This window comes from Zalophus californianus, chromosome 11 (assembly GCF_009762305.2).
Source record: "Zalophus californianus isolate mZalCal1 chromosome 11, mZalCal1.pri.v2, whole genome shotgun sequence".
In the NCBI taxonomy this organism is placed as follows: Eukaryota; Metazoa; Chordata; class Mammalia; order Carnivora; family Otariidae; genus Zalophus; species Zalophus californianus.
In genome coordinates this window covers 88,314,132-88,334,059 of record NC_045605.1, presented here as the reverse complement: position 1 = coordinate 88,334,059, position 19,928 = coordinate 88,314,132, and the positions used below count along the sequence as shown (strand labels likewise).

Below are 19,928 nucleotides of genomic sequence, written 5' to 3'. Positions count from 1 at the left end.
TATAAATCATCCTTGAGCTCCCCATAATCATCAAAAGGTATTTTAATTGTTGTTTCCATTTTACAGATGAGGAGACTGAGGTTCAGAGAGATGAAGTAACTTGCCAGAAGCACACAGGAGCCAGGAATTGAACCTGAGTCTTTTTCCAAAGGTAGCCCCTCCATTCGTTATCTTGTCTCTCATCACATCACTGGGCTGATTATCCAGGAACACCCTCAGATTGTTCTTGCCCCCTTGGGAAGGGGGTCAGACATCCAGACAGAAGAAGCATGCATTTTCAGCTCATAGTCTTCAGCTATGGGAAGACAAGGAGACATATACAGCTTGGCAATTAACAGCACAGACTGTGGAGCCCAACTGCTCGAGTTCGATTCTGGGCTCTGCCACTACTTAGCTGTGACCTTGGACAAGTTACTTAACTTCTCTGTATTCTCTGTACCTCGGTTTCCTCATATGTAAAATGGGAAAAATAATAGTATTGTGTGTGTGTGTGTGTGTGTGTGTGTGTGTGTGTGTGTGTATCACATAGGATTATTATAGGAAGTAAGTAAATCAGTTAGCGTGAGAAGCTTAGAAATGAGGAAAAGAGCCTGGCTCATGTCAAGTTTATTAAATAAATGAAAGTAAGCATAAATTCATAGACCTAGAATTGGAAAGAAATCAGATGAGGCCTAACAAAAACCATGTAGTGGGACCAAATTATGGAAATAAATTCCGTTATTCTATTCTGTTCCTTTCTGTGAAAACATTTATGGTTTAGGAATTGCTGTAAGCTCCCCAGACCATAGACAAACCTTCAAATGCATCATGGTCATGGTAGTGGCAGTCTGGGAAGCCCTACCCAAACAGGATGACATGGTGCAGGGTCACAGGCCCTACCCATCACTGACTGGATCCTGGGGGATCCCCTCATAACATACTTGCCCACAGGGCCAGGAGAGCTGAATAACCTCCCAGGGGCATCACCTATCACTCAGCTCTGCTCTCTGCAGTAGGTGTGATCGACATCATTTTACAGATATGGAAACTGAGGCTCAGAGAAGTTTGAGAACTTGCTCAAGATTCACTTAATAACATGTAGAGTTGGGATTCAAACTTAGGTGGAATTCTAAAGTCTCTATACTGTATTGCCTCCATGTATTAGTTATTATTGCTGTGGACAAATTACCAAACTTAATGGCTTAAAACAACAAACATTTACAATCGTACAGTTCTTGAAGACCAGAAATCCAGGAGTGGCTTAGCTGGGTGGTTCTGGTTCTGAAAGTCTCAAGAGGTGGTAGTCAAAGTGTTGGCCAAGGCTACTGTCATCTCAGAGCTCTGCGGAGGCTACTGAATCTGCTTCTAAACTCAGTAGTGAGGTTGTTGGCAGGCTTTAGTTTCTTGCTGGCTATTGGCCAGAGGCTTCAGTTCTTTGCCACAAGGACCTCTCCAGAGGCCTGCTCACAACATGACAGCTTACTTTCCCCAGAGCAAGAGATTCAAGAAAAAGGAGCAGACAAAAGAGAATACCCCAAAACTGCAGTCTTTTATAAATAATTTACTTCTGCCACCTGATATTGGCCACACAGACCAATCCTGGTACAGTGTGGGACGGGACTACATAAGGGTGTGAATACCACCTGCAGGTGCATTCCCCAAATCAGCCAGCCCACCCACACAGGTGAAGGAAAATCAGTTCTCCCTGTCTTGGTAAGTAGACCAGCCAAGCCAAGCCAATTTCCACCCGGGAAAACTATCCCACACCTGCGTCCTCCAGACTCCACTGTCCTAGAGTCCCCAGGCTGAGCCATCATCCGGCGATCGCGTCCTATGGGCCGCACCCCCTCCATCCCGCAGCGCCAAAACCCGGGCAGCCGTCGCCATCCCGAAGGACTACAGCCCCCAGCATGCCCTGCGGCGCCCTCGGAACCACGTGACGATCTTCCCCGCGTGTCGCCGTCAGGTGACTTGGGGAAGATGGCCGCGTTGACAGCGGAGAATTTCGCGGCGCTCCAGAGCCTGCTGAAGGTAAATTGGAGGGGTGGGGACATCCTGAGGCGGGCCTTTGTCCCCAGGCCTTAGGACGGAATGGGAATTGGGACCAAGTGGACCCTGATTTGGAGCCATGACTCTGCTACTGCCTCTCTGGGTGACTGCGTCGTTGCGCCTTTCCGAGCTTTTAGAAAGCGGGCTCGAAATTAATACCGTCCTGACAGGATGGTGGGGGCACAGATAAGATAACGGACGTGAAGGTGCTGTACCGATGCCCCCTACTAAAGGTCTCTGGGGCTGGTGTTCAGGATTGGTGTGTTGAGGTGGTAAGTGCTAGATCCACGTTGCCGGTTCCCCCTTTCGTCCCGCAGCCCCTCTTCGCTCCATGGTTGAGAAATCTCCCTCCTCTGCTAACTCTCGGCCCCCTGAGTGAAGTGGGCGTTCTGTTTCCCGAGTCCCGGGTTTTCTGTACTTGCTTTGACCTGTGTAAAGGCCCAGACACTCTCCTGATAATCATTTGAAAGATTGTGAGGCTTCTTAAAACCAAATGAAACGATGGACTGGAATTACTTGTTTAATTTCTAATTTCCCTTATGGAAGAAGGGGCGGCTTTATCTTCCTTTGTAGACATTAGGCGTCTATTTGCCTGTTTTCTGCCTTTCTTGCAGAATGTAAGATCCAGTTGGGACTTATCTTTTTTTGGTTTTAACTCCAGATGAAAAGGGTTGAGTTCATAACACTAAGCAATTCATGGCACGGCATCATCATTGATTGGTTCATGCAATGGTCCCTCCTTTGTTTTAACAATCCCAGCAGTGTTCACTTGTGTTCTCCATCCCTCAAAGCAACTACTCTATGATATTCACAAATGTATCCCTAACAAGTGTATCCTCAACTTCTGGCACATAGCATGTGCTCTGTACATAGCTGTTATGTGAATTAATGAATGAAGTAACAAAGCTGAGATTGGAAACCTATGGCTCTCAGCTCACAGCCCTGGGCCTTTCCCCCCTCATTCTGCCCACTCCCCACCCAATGCCTAATCATGGTATGGACTTTTTTAATACTTTAAAATAGTATTAGTAATGTGTAACGTAAAAGGACACAAATCATAAATGCATAGCTCAATGATTTATTACACACCCATGTAACCATCACTATGGTCAAAACCAAAATATTACCAGTACTGCAGAAGTCTCTCTGTTGTTCCTTTGTTACTTCCCTCACTCATCCCAGTAGTAACCACTATCCTTGCTTTTAAAATCAATTTAATATTGCCCATGTTTGAACTTCACATGAATGGAATAATACAGCATATACGTTTCTTATTCCAGGCTTTTTATGCTTGCTATTATGTAGCAATAGTTAATTCATTCTCATTCCTATTCTATGTATTTTCTTTTTTAAAAAAATTACTTAGGGGTGCTCAGTCAGTTAAGTATCTGTCTTCAGCTCAGGTCGTGATCTTGGGGTCCTGGGATCAAGCCCTGCATCAGGCTCCCTGCTCAGCAGGAAGTCTGCTTCTGCCTCTCCCCCCATGCTTGCTGTCTCTCTCTCTTTCTCAAATAAATAAATAAAATCTTGAAAAAATGACTTAAAGTTTTTATTTTGAGGTAATTATAGATTTACATACAGTTGTTAAAAGTAATACAGAAAGGTCCCATTTACCCTTTACCCAGTTTCCCCCTATAGAAGCATCTTGCAAAACTACAGTATGATATCCCAACCAGGATATTGACTTGGATACACTCAAGATACAGAACGTTGCCATCACTACAGGATCCTTCCTTTTGTCCTTTTATATCCACGTCCACTTCCCCTCTGCCCTCACCCTCTCCTTACCCTCTGGGGGTTGGGGGGCTGGTGAGAAGAGGTAGAGGGAGAGAGAGAGAGAGAATCACAAGCAGGGTCCATGAGTATACAGAGCCTGGCATGGGGCTCGATCCCATGACCCCAAGATCACGGCCTGAGCTGAAATCAAGAGTCCAGTGTCCAACTGACTGAGCCACTCTGGAGCCCCTCTACATCTCCCTTTTTAATAAGGACACCGGTCCTATTGGAATAGGGTCCACCCTATGACTTCATCTTAACTGATTACATCTGCAACAATTCTGTTTCTAAATGAGATCACATTTTGAGGTACTGGGAATTGGGACTTTAATATATGAATTTTAGGGGACACCAACTCATTACAGGAGCTTTTGCAGAGCAGAAGTTTTCATTTTGATGAAGTACAATTTACTAACAATTTTTCCTTTTATGAATTGTACTTTTGGTGTCATGTCTAAGAACTCTTTGCCAAGCCATAGATCTCCAAATTTTCTCCTCTTTTTTCTAAAAGTTGTATAGTTTTACGTTTACATTATATTTTACATTTAAGTACATGATCAATTTTGAGTTAATTTTGTATAATGCATGTAAGACAGTTTGAGGGGTTCTTCTTTTTTTTTTTTTTTTGCCTGTGAATGTCCAGTTGTTCCAGAACCATTTGTTGAAAGTGCTGTCTTTCCTCCATTGAATTACTTTTGCAACTTTGTCAAGAATCAGTTGGGCAAATTTGTGTGGGTCTATTTCAGGATTCTCCGTTTTGTTCCATTGATCTATTTGTTTATTCCTCTGATAATACCTCACAGTATTGAGGACTGTAGCTATGTAATAAGTCTTGGAATCAGATTGGCTGATTTCTCCTACTTCATTCTTTATCAGAATTATTTTAGCTATTCTAGTTTCTTTGCCTTCCTATATAATTTTAGAATGATTTGGTCTATGTTTAAAAAAACCTGCTGAGATTTTTATAGGAGTTGTGTTAAACTTGTATATCAATTAGGGGAGAATTGACATCTTTAGTGTGTTGAGTCTTCCAATCCACGATGTATCTCCCCATATATTTAGATCTTTGATTTCTTTCATCTGTTGTGTAATTTTTTAGCATACAAGTCCTGTACATGTTTTGCTAGATTTATACCATAGTATTTTTCTTTTTTTGAGCACTTGCAAATGATGATATGTTAAAATTTTTTTTAAAGATTTTATTTATTCGATGGAGAGAGAAACAGTGAGAGAGGGAACACAAGCACGGGGAGTGGGAGAGGGAGAAGCAGGCTTCCCGCAGAGCAGGGAACCTGATGCGGGGCTCGATCCCAGGACCCTGGGATCATGACCTGAACTGAAGGCAGACGCTTAATGACTGAGCCACCCAGGCGCCCCTATATTTTAATTTTTATTTATTCTTTTAAAGTTTATTTATTTTGGGGGCACCTGGGTGTCTTGGTTAAGTGCCCTACTCTTGGTTTCGGTTTGGATTATGATCTCATGGTTGCCGTATGGAGCCCTATATCGGGCTCCACGCTCAGCAGGGAGTCTGCTTGTCCCTCTCCTGCTTGTGAGTTCCCCTGTGCGTGCTCTCTCTCTCTCAAATAAATAAATAAAATCTTTTTTAAAAGTTTATTAATTTTTTAGTAATCTCTACACCCAACATGGGGCTCGAATTCACAACCCTGAGATCAAGAGTCGCATGCTCTTCAGACTGAGGTAGCCAGGTGCCCCTGATAAATGTATTTTTAATTCCAGTGTTTACATGTTCATTGCTAGTATACAGAAATACAACTTAATTTTTATATGTATCTCATATCTGCAAACATGGTGAACTCACTTATTCTAGTAGTTTTTTTGTACATTCCTTGAGACTTTCTGTGTAGACAATCATGTTATCTGCAAATAGGGACAGCTTTTGTTTCTACCTTTCTGATCTGTATATATTTTATTCCTTTTTCTTAACTTATTTCAGTGGCTAGAATTTTCAGCACTATGTTGAATAAGAGTGGTAACAGCAGACAATCTTGCCTTGTTCCTAACTTTAGATTTTCACTATGAAGTAAAATGCTATCTCTAGGTTTTTTGTAGATGCTGTATATAAAATTATGGAAGGTCCTGTCTATTCCTAATTTTATGAGAGTTTTCATCAAGAACGGATGTTGAATTTTGTCAACTGCTTTTTCTGCATTGATTGATATCTTGTGATTTTCTTCTTGAGCCTGTTAATATGGTAGATTACATAGGTTTTTTTGTTTTGTTTTGTTTTTTGTTTTAAATACTGAACCAGCCTCGCATTCCTGGAGCAAATCCCACGTGCTTATAGTGAATAATTCTTCTTATATGTTGCTGAACTCTATTTGCTCATGTTTTTTAAAGGGCTTTTGCATCTATTTTTATGAGGGATATTGGACTATAGTTGTTTTTTGTTTGTTTTTGTACAGTCTGTCTGCCTTTGATGTTAGGGTAATACTAGCTTTATGAAATGAATTGGAAAGTGCTCCATCATTTTTTGTTTCCTAAGAAAGATTGTGTAGCATTAGTTAATTCTTTCATTAAACGTTTGTTAGAATTGTCCAGCAAAACCATCTGGGCCTGGAGATTTCTTTTGGGGGAGTTTTAAATTATGAATTCAATTTCCTTAATCATTATAGGGCTATTCAAATTATCAGTTGCCTATTGGGGGAACTGTGGTAGTTTGTGTTTTTTGAGGAATTTATCCATTTTGTCCAAGCTGCCAAAATTTATGTGTATAGAGTTGCTTGTGGTTCTTATTTTCCTTTTGAAATCCTTAGGGTCTGTAGTGATATGCCCTGTTTCATTCCTGATATTGGTAATTTGTGTCTCCTCTCTGCTTAACTTTGCCAGTCTTGCTAAAAGTTTGTCAATTTCATTGATATTTTCAAAGAACTAGTTCTTTGTTTCATTGATTTCTCTCTCTCTCTCTCCCTTTTTTTCCCTCCATCTTCAATTTCATTGGTTTCTGCTCTTTGTTGTTTCCTTCCTTCTTCCTTTGGGTTTATTATATAGCTTTTCTTTTTCTATGTTCTTGAGGTGGGAATTTAGATTATTGATTTGAGAACTTTTCTCTTTTCTAATATATGTGTTTTATGCTGTAAATTTCCCTGTCAACACTGTCATGGCTGTGTCCCAAAAATTTTGTGGGTTTTTTTTTTTCATTTTTATGTATTTAGCATAATTTTTATAGTATAATTTTTAAAATTTCCCTTGAGGCTCCTCTTTGATCTGTGGATTATTTAGAAGTGTGTTTAAGTTTCCAAATGTTTGGATATTTTCTTGTCATCTCTCTGTGGGTGATTTCTAGTTTGATTCCATTGTGGTCACCAAGAACACACTCAATATGATTTCAGTTCTTTCAAATTTGTTGAGGTTTGTTTTATGGCTCAGAATATCATCTATCTTGGTATATGTTCAGTGGGCACTTGAAAAGAATGTGTATTCTGTTGCTACTGTTTTGTGTTCCATAAGCGTTGGTTAGATTGATCAATGGTGGTGTTGAAATCTTCTGTGTTCTTGTCGAATATCTGTCTAGTTGTTCTATCAATTGTTGAAAGACAGTGTTGAAGTATCCAACTATATTTGTGGGCTTGTCTGTCTCTCCTTTCAGTTCTGTCTCTTTTTTACTTCTCATGTTTTCTAGCTCTCTTGCTGGGTGCATACACAGTTAGGATGTCTCCTTAGGAGATAGAACCTTTCGGGGCGCCTGGGTGGCTCAGTTGGTTAAGCGACTGCCTTCGGCTCAGGTCATGATCCTGGAGTCCCGGGATCGAGTCCCACATTGGGCTTCCTGCTTAGCAGGGAGTCTGCTTTCTCCCTCTGACCCTCTTCCCTCTTGTGCTTTCTATCTCTCATTCTCTCTCTCTCAAATAAATAAATAAAATCTTTTGAAAAAAAAAAAGGAGATAGAACCTTTCATCATTATATAATGTCCCTTTCTGCCTCTGGTAATTTGCTGTGAAGGCTACGTTGTCCGATATTATTGTAGCCACTCCTGATTTTATTTCATTAATATTTGCATGATATATCTTTTTCCATCCTTTTACTTTTGTCTCTATCATTATATTTGAAGAGTGTTTCTTATAGACAGCATTTAATTGAATCATATTTGCAACTCATATTTAATTTCCCACTTACAGCTTATGTAATTATTGAATATTAGAGCTTAAGTCTGCCATTTAATTTTTTTATTTGCTCTTTTATGTTTTTTGTTTCTTTTTACTTTTTCTTGCCTTCCTGTGGGTTATTTGAACATATTTTTGGAATTCCCTTTTGATTTATCTGTAGCATTTTAAAATGCATTTCTTTTTATAACGTTTTTAGTGGTTCCTCTAGTTATTACATTTATATATGTAACATCACAATCTATCAGTGTCATCATTTTACCAGTTAGTGCTGAAGTATAGAAACCTTACTTCCCTTTATGTCATTTGTAATATAATTGTTTTAAATATTTCCTCCGCATACATTTAGAGCCGCATTGGACAGTGGTATAATTTTTGCTTCATCCTTAAACAGAATTTAGAAATTCAAGAGAAAGAAAGTCTATTGGATTTTCCCATATTTTTGCTTGTTGTGTTCTGTCTTTCTTCCTGATGTTCCAGGGTTCCAAGGTTCCTTTTATTGTTTCCTTTCTGTTAAGAGAACGTCATTTGTCTTGTGACATATTTTCATAGTGTTCTTTCATCTGAGAATGTCTTGATTTCCTCTTCATTTTCTGAAGGATATTTTTTGCTGGGTGTAGGATTCTTGGTTGACAGTTCTTTTCTTCCAACACCTGAGAAATATTGTGCCATTTCCTTCTTGCTTCCATGAGTTCTGATTTGAAATCTGCTATTATTCTAATGATCCCTTATAGATAAGATGTTGTTTCTCTCTACTTTCAAGATTTTTTTCTTTGCCTTTAGTTTCCTGGAGTTTAATTATGGTGTGTCTTGGTATGGATTTCTTTGGATTTATCCTGTTGAGAATATGCTTAGGTTCTTGAACACATACAGTTATGTCTGTAGCTAAACTTGGAAAGTTTTCAGCCGTTATTTCTTTAAGTACTTCTTCAGCCTTTCCCTCTCTTATTCTCCCTTTCTAGGACTCCAATGACATGAATGTTAGATTCTTTGGTATAGTCCCACAGATCCCCGAGGCTCTGTTCATTATTTTCAGTCTGTTTTCAGTGTGCAAACTGGGTGATTTCTAGTGGCTCTGTCTTCCAGTTTACTGATTCTTTCCTCTGCCCCTTTCATTCTGGTGCTGAGCCCATCTACCGAACTTTTTAATTTTGGTTATTGTATTTTTCAGTTCTAAAATTTCCATTTTGTTCTTCTTTGTATCTTCTGTTCCTTTGTTGGGACTTTCTGTTTTTTTTATTTATTTCAAAGATGTTTGTATTTAGGTGTTGAAGCATTTTTGCCATGGCTGCTTTAAAATCTTTGTCAGATAATTTTAACATCTGTTATCTCGATATTGGCATCTAATGATTGTCTTTTTTCATTCAGTTTGAGATCTTTCTGGCTCTTGGTATGATGAATGATTTTCAGTTGAAACCTGGGCATTCTTGTGTTATCTTCTGAGATTCTGGAGGGTTTCTGCCTCATTACTACCAGATGGAGATGAAAGTCCAGGTTCTGCCCTTGGTTCCTACTGACACGCAAAAGTGGGGGTTCCTCGTTACTACTGGGCAGGGGTGGAAGTTCTGGCCCCCATGTAGTTACTATTAATACCAAGGGGTGGTGGGACTAGCTGCCCGTCGGTGGGGATGAGGTCCCAGCTCCCTACTTAGCCTTCTCTGACACCACCTGGGTGGGGTGTTGGGATACCTCGTTGTAGCCTCAAAAGGGTAGAAGTCTGCATTCCCCACTCAGCCTTTGCTAACATAGGTGGGAGTGGGGCTACAGGTTTTTCTGTGGTGTTTGGCTCAGTAGAGCCATTCTCACATAACAGTTTTCAGTCTTGCTAAGCTTTCTTGGTCCTTTGGGTAGAGAGAGCAGGTATTTATCTGTCGGGAGTTGTTTGTTTGTTTTGTTTTTGTGTACCCATTGGCATTCTGGGTTGCCCTGTTCTTTAGCTCGAAGTCCGGGATATATGAGCAACAAGAAAATCCAGGAGACTCAGCACCATGTCATTTCTTGGTCTGGAGGGGGAGGCCCACAGCAGGTCCGTCTTCTCCCCATTCCCTCTCGGAGCGGTCTTACGTTTGTTTTCCACATAGTGCCCAGCGCTTTCAGTTGTGCTGAGAAGGGAAAATAAGACAAATGACATCTATGTCACTGCCCTGGAAATGGAGATGTCCTGTGCACCTTTAAATCTTGAGTCTCAAAGGTATCACACTATGACTGAGACAGTATTATGTTCTGAAACATGTATTTTCAGAGTCTGAGTGTTTCTTTTTTCCTCCCCATCTGTGAATTAATTCATAGGCCTCCTCAAGAGATGTTGTCAGACAGCTGTGCCAAGAGAGCTTTTCCAGTTCAGCCCTTGGCTCAAAACAACTCTTGGATATTACATGTTCCAGCTTGTCTGTGACCCAGGAGGAAGCGGAGCAAGTAAGTATGGTCAGAAATGACCTTTGGCCACTGGCTTCTCAGCTCATTAGTCTCTTTCTTAACTTTCCAATCATTGCCACATTTCAAGGAAATTTTTCCCCTGAAATGTCTGTTGACATTATAACAAACTTAAAATAGATTTTTATTTTAATGCTAGTGAACTTAAAAGCTATTGTCTTTGAACCTTCACTTCCTTATGATAAAGAAGGCAAGGGTGGGTGAACTATACCAAGGACCAGAGGTCCCGTCCATTTCCTTTTCAGACTTGTTCCCTAGACTGTGTGGACAAAAGCCAACCTTTCTGCGATTTTCTTGCCCTCTAACTTGCTGCTGCTGATAGATTGTCAGCCAGATGGCTTAGACAGACTTCTTTGGGGGCACTGGGGCCTGAGTATGATTCAGGGGACATGCTGCTGGACCCCACCTGACCTCAGCTGGTGGCCAAGAGAAAGAGTGAGGTGACTCGGTTTATGCAGTACTCACGGCCTTCTCTTTTTAGGGCAAATATGTTTCTAAAATAGGAGTTCACTCAAACAGGCCTGCATTATTATTGTTATTACTATTTTTAAACCAGAGCTCGGTTCATTGAAATCAGCTGTAGAACAGTAAAAGGCAGCATCCAGATGATGGAAGTGAGTTGAGGATTTAGTTTGGCTTCCCCAAAAGTAGACCCCGAGGCTCAGAGTGGTTGCAAGTAATTTCCTGGGGAGATGAGTCTAGAACACGCAAAGGAGGGAGTAGGGACCATCGAACAGGGAGGAGAGACAAAGCCGGGAAAGGATGTGCTGATGGGCGGGCCCTGCTGTGGGTAGCGGGGCTCAAACTGGGCATCCTGTAAGAAACCCTGGGGAACACACCGCAGAACTGCCACCCTGGAGGGCAGGGAGGCTGCAGCACTGATGCACTGACCTCACCCCTCATCAGTGGACGGGTAACATCCCCTCACCTCTCACCTTGTGCCTCTGCAGCTGAGCAGCCTCCCAGGGCCTCAGAGAAAGCCCTAAAGCAGTTCCCTCCAGAGAGTCGTGGTAGTTTCAGCTGAGCATTGTTGCCTTCACAAGCTGGCCGCGGGCCATCCTTGGCAACTGTCTGTAGGAAGGACGTAGGGTGGGCAGGGCAGTACCAGGCCCTCCTCCTCCCCAGGGGAGTCAGCACAGCTCCCCCGGGATCCATTTGTTTTCTTCACCCTCCTCGGTGACAGCCTAGGGGCAAGGACACCCTGGATTTAGAGCCCAAACCCGGCCAGAGCCAGTACCTCTGGTAGCAGGTCCGTGAGCTCAGCTTCAGGGTCTGGCAGGTGGCACGCGGCCATGCTCAGGGGAGCCGCCCACGGCTCTGGGCCCCCGGGGGTTCGTACAGAACTCCCAGTCCAGGTGCGGTGGGTGGCCACAGCAGCGTTGCCTAGTAACACAGCTGACTTTTCTTTTCCCTCCTGTTCCCAGGGAACAGGCTAGAAAGTGAACTGAAGGTCAGATTCTGTGCACAAGCAAAGGGGACTTATTAACCCTTTGCTCCCAAGCAGAAGTTTCTGGCACGTTGACAGCTTCCTATGTCAGGCAGCTACCCCTGTCTTCTAAAACAACAGGTGAACTTAGAGGTGGGCCAGGGCACGTGGGCATCAGCGTCTGGGACCGAGGTCTCAGGACCCATGGGACTGTTGGGACGACCGTGGCGGCGCGTGGCAGGCTGTGTCCCCCGCCGCGGGGAGGGGGGGGCGGGCGGGGCGGAGAGCCCTGCCCCCTGCCCTGCTTCTCACCACGGGCCTGTCCTGCAGCTGCTCCAGGCTCTGCACTGCCTCACCAGGCTGGCGGTGTTCCGTGACCTGTCCTCTGCTGAGGCGATCCTGGCTCTCTTTCCTGAAAATTTCCACCAAAACCTCAAAAACCTGCTGACGAAAATCATCCTAGAACACGTGTAAGTGCTCATTTCTTGAGAGTTGCTTGTAATGCTCACATAATGATATTTTAGGTCAATAAATACTTACCTTCAGTGTCCTTTTTAGTGGCTAAATATATTCTTTATATGGAGACATTACATAAAATTGAGTTAAGAAACTCCCTGCTGTTAGATGTTTAGGCTATTGGCAGTTTTCACTTCAGTTGACTGTGGAAACGTTGCTTACGTGCTTAATTATCTGCTTACTGGTTAAAGATGAGAGTGAGGCTTCTGCTTTCTAGTCTCAAGTTGACCATCAGGAAGATTGTACCAACTGGGTCTAGGAGGAGGACCTGAGCGTGCCCCTCCCCCCACACCCTCATCGGCCCCGAGGGAGCCGGTTCCCCATTCTCCCCCAGTTCACAAATGGCAAATGCGCCCCATTTCGGTTTATTTATCTTTGATACTAGTGATGTCAGATATCTTTCTCACATGTTTAATTGGTCATTTTTGTTTCTTTTGTGAATTATCTAGATATTTTCTTGGCAAATCCTTTGGATACATACAATTTAAGCAGAACTGATTAGCTACTGGTCAGCAGCAGGCTTGACCAGAATTCTCAGGCAGTAATAAGAGATAATCTCTGCTTGTCAGGGATTTTATTGTTTATTTAGAAACTTTTCTCACACGTGGCCACATTTTATCCTGCCTCTGCTTAGCATCTCACTATGACACTCTTTGCTGTAGCATTAGACGGGTCTATTTGGGTGTGTTTTGCATAAAAGGCAGTGCTTTGTGGAGTAGATGCTCAATAAAAGAGCATTGGTTCACTTTTTTTTTTCTTTTTAAAGATTTTATTTATTTGAGAGAGAGAGACACAGCAAGAGGGGACACAAGCAGGGGGAGTGAGAGAGGGAGAAGCAGGCTTCCCGCGGAGCAGAGAGCCTGATGCGGGGCTCGATCCCAGGACTCTGGGACCGTGACCTGAGCCGAAGGCAGACGCTTAACGACTGAGCCACCCGGGCGCCCCATTGGTTCACTTTTCTTGCTTCATCTCCGAGAACGGTAACACAACAAGAACACAATGCATTAAGCCTCTTCTTTCTTTTTGCCTCCTAAGCTACGAACACTAACAGTGCTTCTGGCCTTAACATCACTGAGCTATGTAGAACAAACAAGAAACTGCTTCTGCCACGCAGCGGACGTTTCTGTGGTCATTTCCTGTCAGGGAGTGATGATAGGCTCGAGGATTCCAGAAGGGGTAGAGGCCCAGGTCCACAGGCCTCGCTCATGATCAATTCTCATCCCTTTTCCATTCTTTTTTCCTCATCTTTCCCTCTTAAAACAGCTCTACTTGGCGACTGGAAGCCCAGGCAAATCAGAGTGAGTACCAAGGTCCCGCCTTCCTCCCTACCCTTCCTTCCTGGCCCCGGCTCGAACTCTGCCAGGCAGCCAGACTTCATAACTGAAACTCAACGTGCATTAACCTCATCCCAAATTCGTCTCTCATTTTGTGCCGGCATCTGGAGGCTCGTGTGTGCAGGCAGAAACCTGGCCGTGCACCCACCATCAATCAGTGCCAAGTGCAGGTGGCACAGAGCCGTGGCGAGGAAGGCCCCTGACTTCGTCTCCCTCGGAGACTTGTCCTGTGGCTCAGGAGCATGACCAGCCCTCCGGGCTGTCTGTCCCAGAGTAAGGGCTTGGTGAAGGGAGCGGCAGGGGCTCTGAGCTGGTCCGTCTCCTTCACAGTCTCTCTGCCGCGCCTGGTTGACCTAGACTGGAGAGTGGACATCAAGACCTCCTCCGACAGCATCAGCCGCATGGCCGTCCCCACCTGCCTGCTGCAGATGAAGGTGCGTCCACTGCCGGGCTCGTGAGAAGGAAGGAAGGGGCCACAGTGACGCAGCACCCCCGCGCGCTGTCGAAAATACCAGTCTCCAAAGCTCTGGGACCTCTGACCCCGTAGAAAAAAATTCAGCACCTCCCAGATGCGGTCTCTATTTGTCAAGTACATGGTCACTACTGTCTAACATATTACAGACATAATAAATCATACACCGGAAGTAGAACTTTTAAAAGGATAAGACAAACACAAAACACAAGTTTTAAAAAGGATTTGCTGCTCCCTGAAGTTTACCTTCTACACTAACGGGGAAGTTTAGCTTTCACAAGTGGGGGCGTGCCATCAGATTTCAGATTGCCTTCTTGATAATTTTGGTGTCCCTCAGGCCACTGCTTGTCCGGTCGATTGTGCTGCCACAGTTTGTGACGCGGCTGAGCCGGAGCTCCCGTGAGCGGCTGGAGAAGCGACAGTCCATTTCCTTGTTCGCACACTCTGGCCTCCCCGGTGTTACCTTCAGTCTACAGATCTTTTCAGGAATCTTTTTAAACCACACTCTCTATGGTGAGGGCTTGTTTAGTGATGCCGTATTTACTTAACCACATACCCAGAAACTCAGCTCCTGTAAGAAGATGAAAAAGTAAGGGTGCAAGTTTTTAAACACTAGTAGAGGTGACTTTTGTTTTTAAAGAAACAAATATAGCTAGGAGCTGTAATGTTTTTTCTGCATCCCAGTGGATCCTCACTGCCCCTGGAGCCCCCTGCGTCAAGTACCCGTATGGGCCCCTACAGTATCTCCTCACTCGGATGCTGAGAGTCAGGGGTCCGAGGGGTGGGTGAGCCTTGGCTTCTCCCATACCCGCCCTGAGCACTGCTCTCCCAAGCCCCTGCGACTCTCCTTCCGTCTCCTCGTTTGCTAAAGGGTGCCAGGCCTAGGACTCTGTGGAGCTCTGAGCAAAAAGCCTGTCTTTAGAGGTTCACCGGAACGGGGGACGGCTCCCAGCTCCAGGGCTCACCTCCAGGACGGTGGGAAGAGGGGCGGCTCTGACGTTTGGGCCCTGTTCTCTTTTCAGATCCAAGAAGATCCTAGTCTGTGTGGAGACAAGCCCTCCATCTCAGCGGTCACTGTGGAGCTGAGTAAGGAAACGCTGGACACTATGCTAGACGGCCTGGGCCGCATCCGTGACCAGCTCTCCGCCGTGGCCAACAAATGACCCCAGCCGGCTGCCGGCCCCATGGCCGGGCCCCAGCTGCCGGCCAGCGGTGTGCGCCTCCCAGCCCCCGGGCTGCCCCCCTGCAGCAGCTGCGGCCGTTGGCAGGGTCTGCAGGCCGGCCCGGGGGGACGGGGAGGGGGCTGCCATCCGGAAGGCACAGCTGCACCGGGAGGAAGCAGAGCCCGGCCCCGCACTGTTCTCCTCCCTCGTCATCTTGCGTCCTTCTGAAGCTGGTGAGCAGAAGCCCCCATCTCTGGAAGGCGTCCTCACCACTGCGGCAGTGTGAGGGGGCATCTGCACCATCAGCTGCCTCTGCGTGGCTGCCTGGAAAATTCAGGCCCACGTTGTGGAGCTCATCTCAGAAGTTCCTTTCCAGCATTAGGTCTGATTGGTCCGTGTCCGGCCCTGGAGCACAGGGAGGGAATCACGGGGCTGAGGCCAGCAGTTGGCGCTTCTCCATCGGAGAAGCCGGGCAGAGCCTGTAGAGCCGTGGGGCCCCCCGCCGGCCCAAGTCCAGAGCCTTCCTGAGCCCCCTCAACCCTGCGGGCCCTCCTTCCAGCGTAGGGAGTCTGGAATGGGTGCTGACTTCCTCCTTCATGAAGCCACAGGGCCCGGGAAACAAGTGGGAATGATGGAAATAAATAATCGTTCTAAAGACTTCATGACTCTAGTCACGTTTTTTGAAGCTTCTGTCCTTAACCTGAGTTGTTGCTTTACACCAGTGTCGCCTCTCATTCATAAAGGTGACCCCAGCTTCTCACTGCCTGCTGAGCTCGTGAGCACGGTGTGGCCTGAAAGCAGGCTTGTGAGCCTCACCACCTTCCAGGCGTTCGTCTGTCATGTGGAGCCGGAGAAAGCTAGGCGGACAGGCAGTGTGTGCCTGTTACAGGGGCTGCAGCCGGCCGTCAGTGCTTGTCTTGGCGGCTCTGGGCGGTGTGTGTGGAGGAGGCAGAGCCCTGGAGCCAGAAGATGGGCTCCAGTTGGGCTGCCAGGGCTGGAAGCCAGCTCTGCCTCTCAGTGGCGAGGGGCTTGACCCTGCCTCTCGGTTCTCCCCCTCCCTTTTTTTTAAAGATTAAATGGGGATAATAATAGTACCTCCTCTGTAGGGCTTCTGTGAGGATTAAATGCTGCCACGTCCCTGAGAGCACTTAGCACCGTGAGGGCGGATAAGAAAGGCTTGATCGAGTTCGCTCTGATTCTTAAACGGAAGGAAGGTGGAAAGCCCTCCATGGTCACCGTTTCATTTACTGTCGCAGGGTTGGTGCGACGGTGAATGTCATTATCCTCTCTTTATCGATGAGGAAATCAGCTCATTGAGGTTAAGTCGCCTGCTGGTAAATGGCCTCGTTAGGACGTGGGCCCAGATTTCTCTTGCTTTCTCTCTACCACGCAGGGCTCCGCAAGGGACGTGGCATTCTGTGACTTTAGCTCCATTTGGAAACTACTGGAACTGAAGTAGAGATGAGAAAACGTACTCCTAAGACACTAGGAATGTCGAGAAAAAAATCCCAAGCTCCTCTTTGCTGTTTCTTGGAAGCCGAGCAGCCTTCTGTTAACATGGCGGTTCTTAACATTTTGGGGGCTGTGTCCATTGATAATCTATGAACGCTGCCGATCCTTTCTGTAGGAAATGAATATTCCCTTTTTTACGTTCAGTGACAAGAGTTCATGGACCCCGGAAGTCAGCCTACTGTTTCCAGATTGAGAGTCCCTGGTCTTACTGTCAGGTTGAGTATGGCCTTGTGAATTCAACCCCTTTGTTTTCCTTCCAGTCCCTGTGACCCACAGTCCGATCTCCCAAGTCCCTGTTCTCCGGGCCTCCCAGGGGCATCCATAAGAAAGTAACCTGAAGCAGCATAGGTGTCTGGGCAGCTGGACGTCATTCCTTCAGCCAGATCGACCTGAACAGAACCATCTGGGTGCATGACATATAGAGGGCATTCAATAAATATCGGAAAATTCGATGAATCTTTGCTACCCTTCACCCCATGTGCTCACTTAAGGGGTTTGTTTTCTACTGTTAGGGAGGATGGATTGTTTGTAGATACCGTATTTCTAGCTGGCCTGATCCTATCTCAGAAAAACATCCTAGTTTCTATCTATTGATCTCAAAGCCAGTTCCCTCATTCAGTGCTTGTCTGGTTTTCCAGTAGTACTTTGTGTAATGAACAGCCATCTGCAAACTGTCCTTTCCTTAGCACATGGCAAGGTGTGGATGTCCAGACTCCATCCACAAGAGGGCAATGATAAATCTAGCATTGGTCCCTGTGCTTATGGCTGCCCAGCACCTCCCGCCCACCAGGCCACGGTGGAGAGCGTATTTCTCAATGCTAATCAATGTGCATGTCCTATAGATTGTCTCATGATTGTACATGACCCAGATTGGGCCAGTCTGAGTCTTTCCCTATGACTTTTTCTGCCGGAAATCTGCAGTGAAAACCGTCTCCTGCCTCTGGGCTCTGGTGATGAAGCCAGGATGCTTGGGTTCTTCCTGCCACATGGAGAAAGCCCATCTGTTGGGGGGGGGGGGGGGGAAGGCCAGCTCAGAGCAAGGCAGAACCCAGAGGCTGGGAAAAGGATCAGGAAATCCAGTGTGCCTGATGCCAGTCCGTCTTCCTCGTAGTCTTTCCTAGTGTAAAAATGTACCTGGGATTTGTTTTTACTGGGAATGGTAAGATACACGGGAAAATGATTGTCAGGAAGGTGGTTTATACGCGCAGAGCCCTGGAGTCAGGAGGCATGGCACATCACACAAGGCCATGTGGGGAAGACCGGGGTGGGTCAGGAGGTGGGGAGGGCAAGAGAACAGCGTGGCCTGGAGCCTTTCCTGGGGTTTTCACAGGAAGCACCGGGCAAGGCGGAACAGCTACAGTGAGTAAGCTCAGGATTGGCCAGTTGGAACGATTTGGGCAGGCTCTTGACTACACGAGGGGTCCCTAGTTGTGCAGTACCTGGTCCTGGGGTGACGTGGGGCAGGGGGACCACTGTTTGGTGTGTGAGAGTTTGATAAAAGACATAGTTGGGAGGGGCGCCTGGGTGGCTCAGTCGGCTAAGCGTCTGCCTTCGGCTCAGGTCACAATCCCGGGGTCCTGGGATCGAGCCCCGCATCGGGAACCCTGCTCGGCAGGAAGCCTGCTTCTCCCTCTCGCACTCCCCCTGCTTGTGTTCCCTCTCTCACTGTGTCTCTCTCTGTCAAATAAATAAATAAAATCTAAAAAAAAAAAAAAGACAATTGGGGTGTGGCTGTGGATTGATTGATTTCTGTATTAAAGCCATGTTCTCAGGGGAGTTAGGAATTAGCCCCACGAAAGAGAGTCTCCAGGATCAAGGTCCCAAATGCCAGAGCATCAAGAATACAGAAAATAAAATGTGGTCAGTGTGAGATTATGTAGAAATCACACACAATCCCAAGGTTGCAGCGGCTTTTAGCTTCACAGAAGATTACTTTTTCTCCCAAGCAATGGAGACCGGGGACAGAGAGTAAGTGTTCTCCTCGCCATAGTCACCAAGAACAATGGAAACTTCGTCCCAGTACATGCCTCCACAACCACTGAGGTGGGGTGAGGGAACGTGGCAGATGGCACGCTTGCTCTTAAAGCTTCTGCCCAGGAGTGACAAGCAAGTCACATGGTCACACCTAACTAAAGAGGGCAGAGAACTTCAATGCTACCACACACCAGGAAGGAAGGGAAATGGGATCTTTGTGATCAGCTCTGATGACTACTGTCCGCCATCAACTGAACCAAAAGATGCCTTTTCTGCTCCAGCTGATTTGCCCTTATAAACAAAAGAGTGGTGAGCAAGAACATGTGTGCCATCTCATATCTTTTCTCATGATAAACCTCATCACCTGTGCGGCACTGGAAACATTTCCCCAAATGTCTTCGTGCCTCTTCACCTTAACCCCCTGGGGTCGGTGGAGCATCTACTCATCAAGGAGTTCGTTGTGCACTCCACGCAGAGGCCGCCTTGTGAGGCCCAGGGTTGAGTTAGAACTTGCATCTGGGTCTTTCAACTTCAAAGCCAGTAGTGTCTCCATCCCTGCTTCGACTTTGGGAAAAGAACACTTGGATCCTTCACAGATGGCTGAACTTCCCTTAATCTGGTGACTCTCCGCTCTCTGCCTCTCTGGTCCTGCCTTACAACTTCAACCTGGGGCCCCTTGGCCTCCCTTTCTGGTGATTTTTGGGTCCAAAGACACTGACGTGAGGACCAGACACTTAGGTCTTTCCCACACGAACCAGTTCTCTAAACACACAGAGTGAGCACCGAGTCCAGCAGTGATTTGTCACGCTCTGTGGGCTGGTATTTACAAATTTCTAGGAAGTGAGTCCAGTGTGGTATAGAAGGCTCTTCATTATTTCGCTCAGTAAGCCGAGATGCTATCAGAAGTGAAAGAGTTTTTATTCCCTTTCAAAAATACTTTCATCTGGAAACCATTGGCTACCTGGCATTTTGAGGGCTTTCCAGTGGTTGAACATTTACAAGAACGATTTTGAACCGGTAACCGCTGACTTCCAAATGCTAATCATTACTAAATATCCTCCGACCTGCATGATGCTGCCTTTTGTCCAACTTCCTGTTTTCTTTAGTGCTCACATTTCAGCGGCTTAATTGTCCTTTTTACAACTACTCTAAGAAAGGAAAAAAAAAAAA

General features: G+C 45.8%; 1 protein-coding gene across 1 annotated transcript; it reads left to right on the top strand.

The window, feature by feature from the left end:
* Positions 1 to 1,946: 1,946 nt before the first annotated feature.
* COMMD9 (COMM domain containing 9) lies at positions 1,947 to 15,930 on the top strand. Its single transcript, XM_027581356.2, has 6 exons — positions 1,947 to 2,010; positions 10,218 to 10,343; positions 12,118 to 12,257; positions 13,567 to 13,601; positions 13,968 to 14,071; positions 15,132 to 15,930. Exons 1-6 carry the CDS (start codon positions 1,960 to 1,962, stop codon positions 15,270 to 15,272), a joined length of 597 nt encoding a protein of 198 aa, XP_027437157.2. The 5' UTR covers positions 1,947 to 1,959; the 3' UTR covers positions 15,273 to 15,930.
* The last annotated feature ends 3,998 nt before the right edge of the window (positions 15,931 to 19,928 follow it).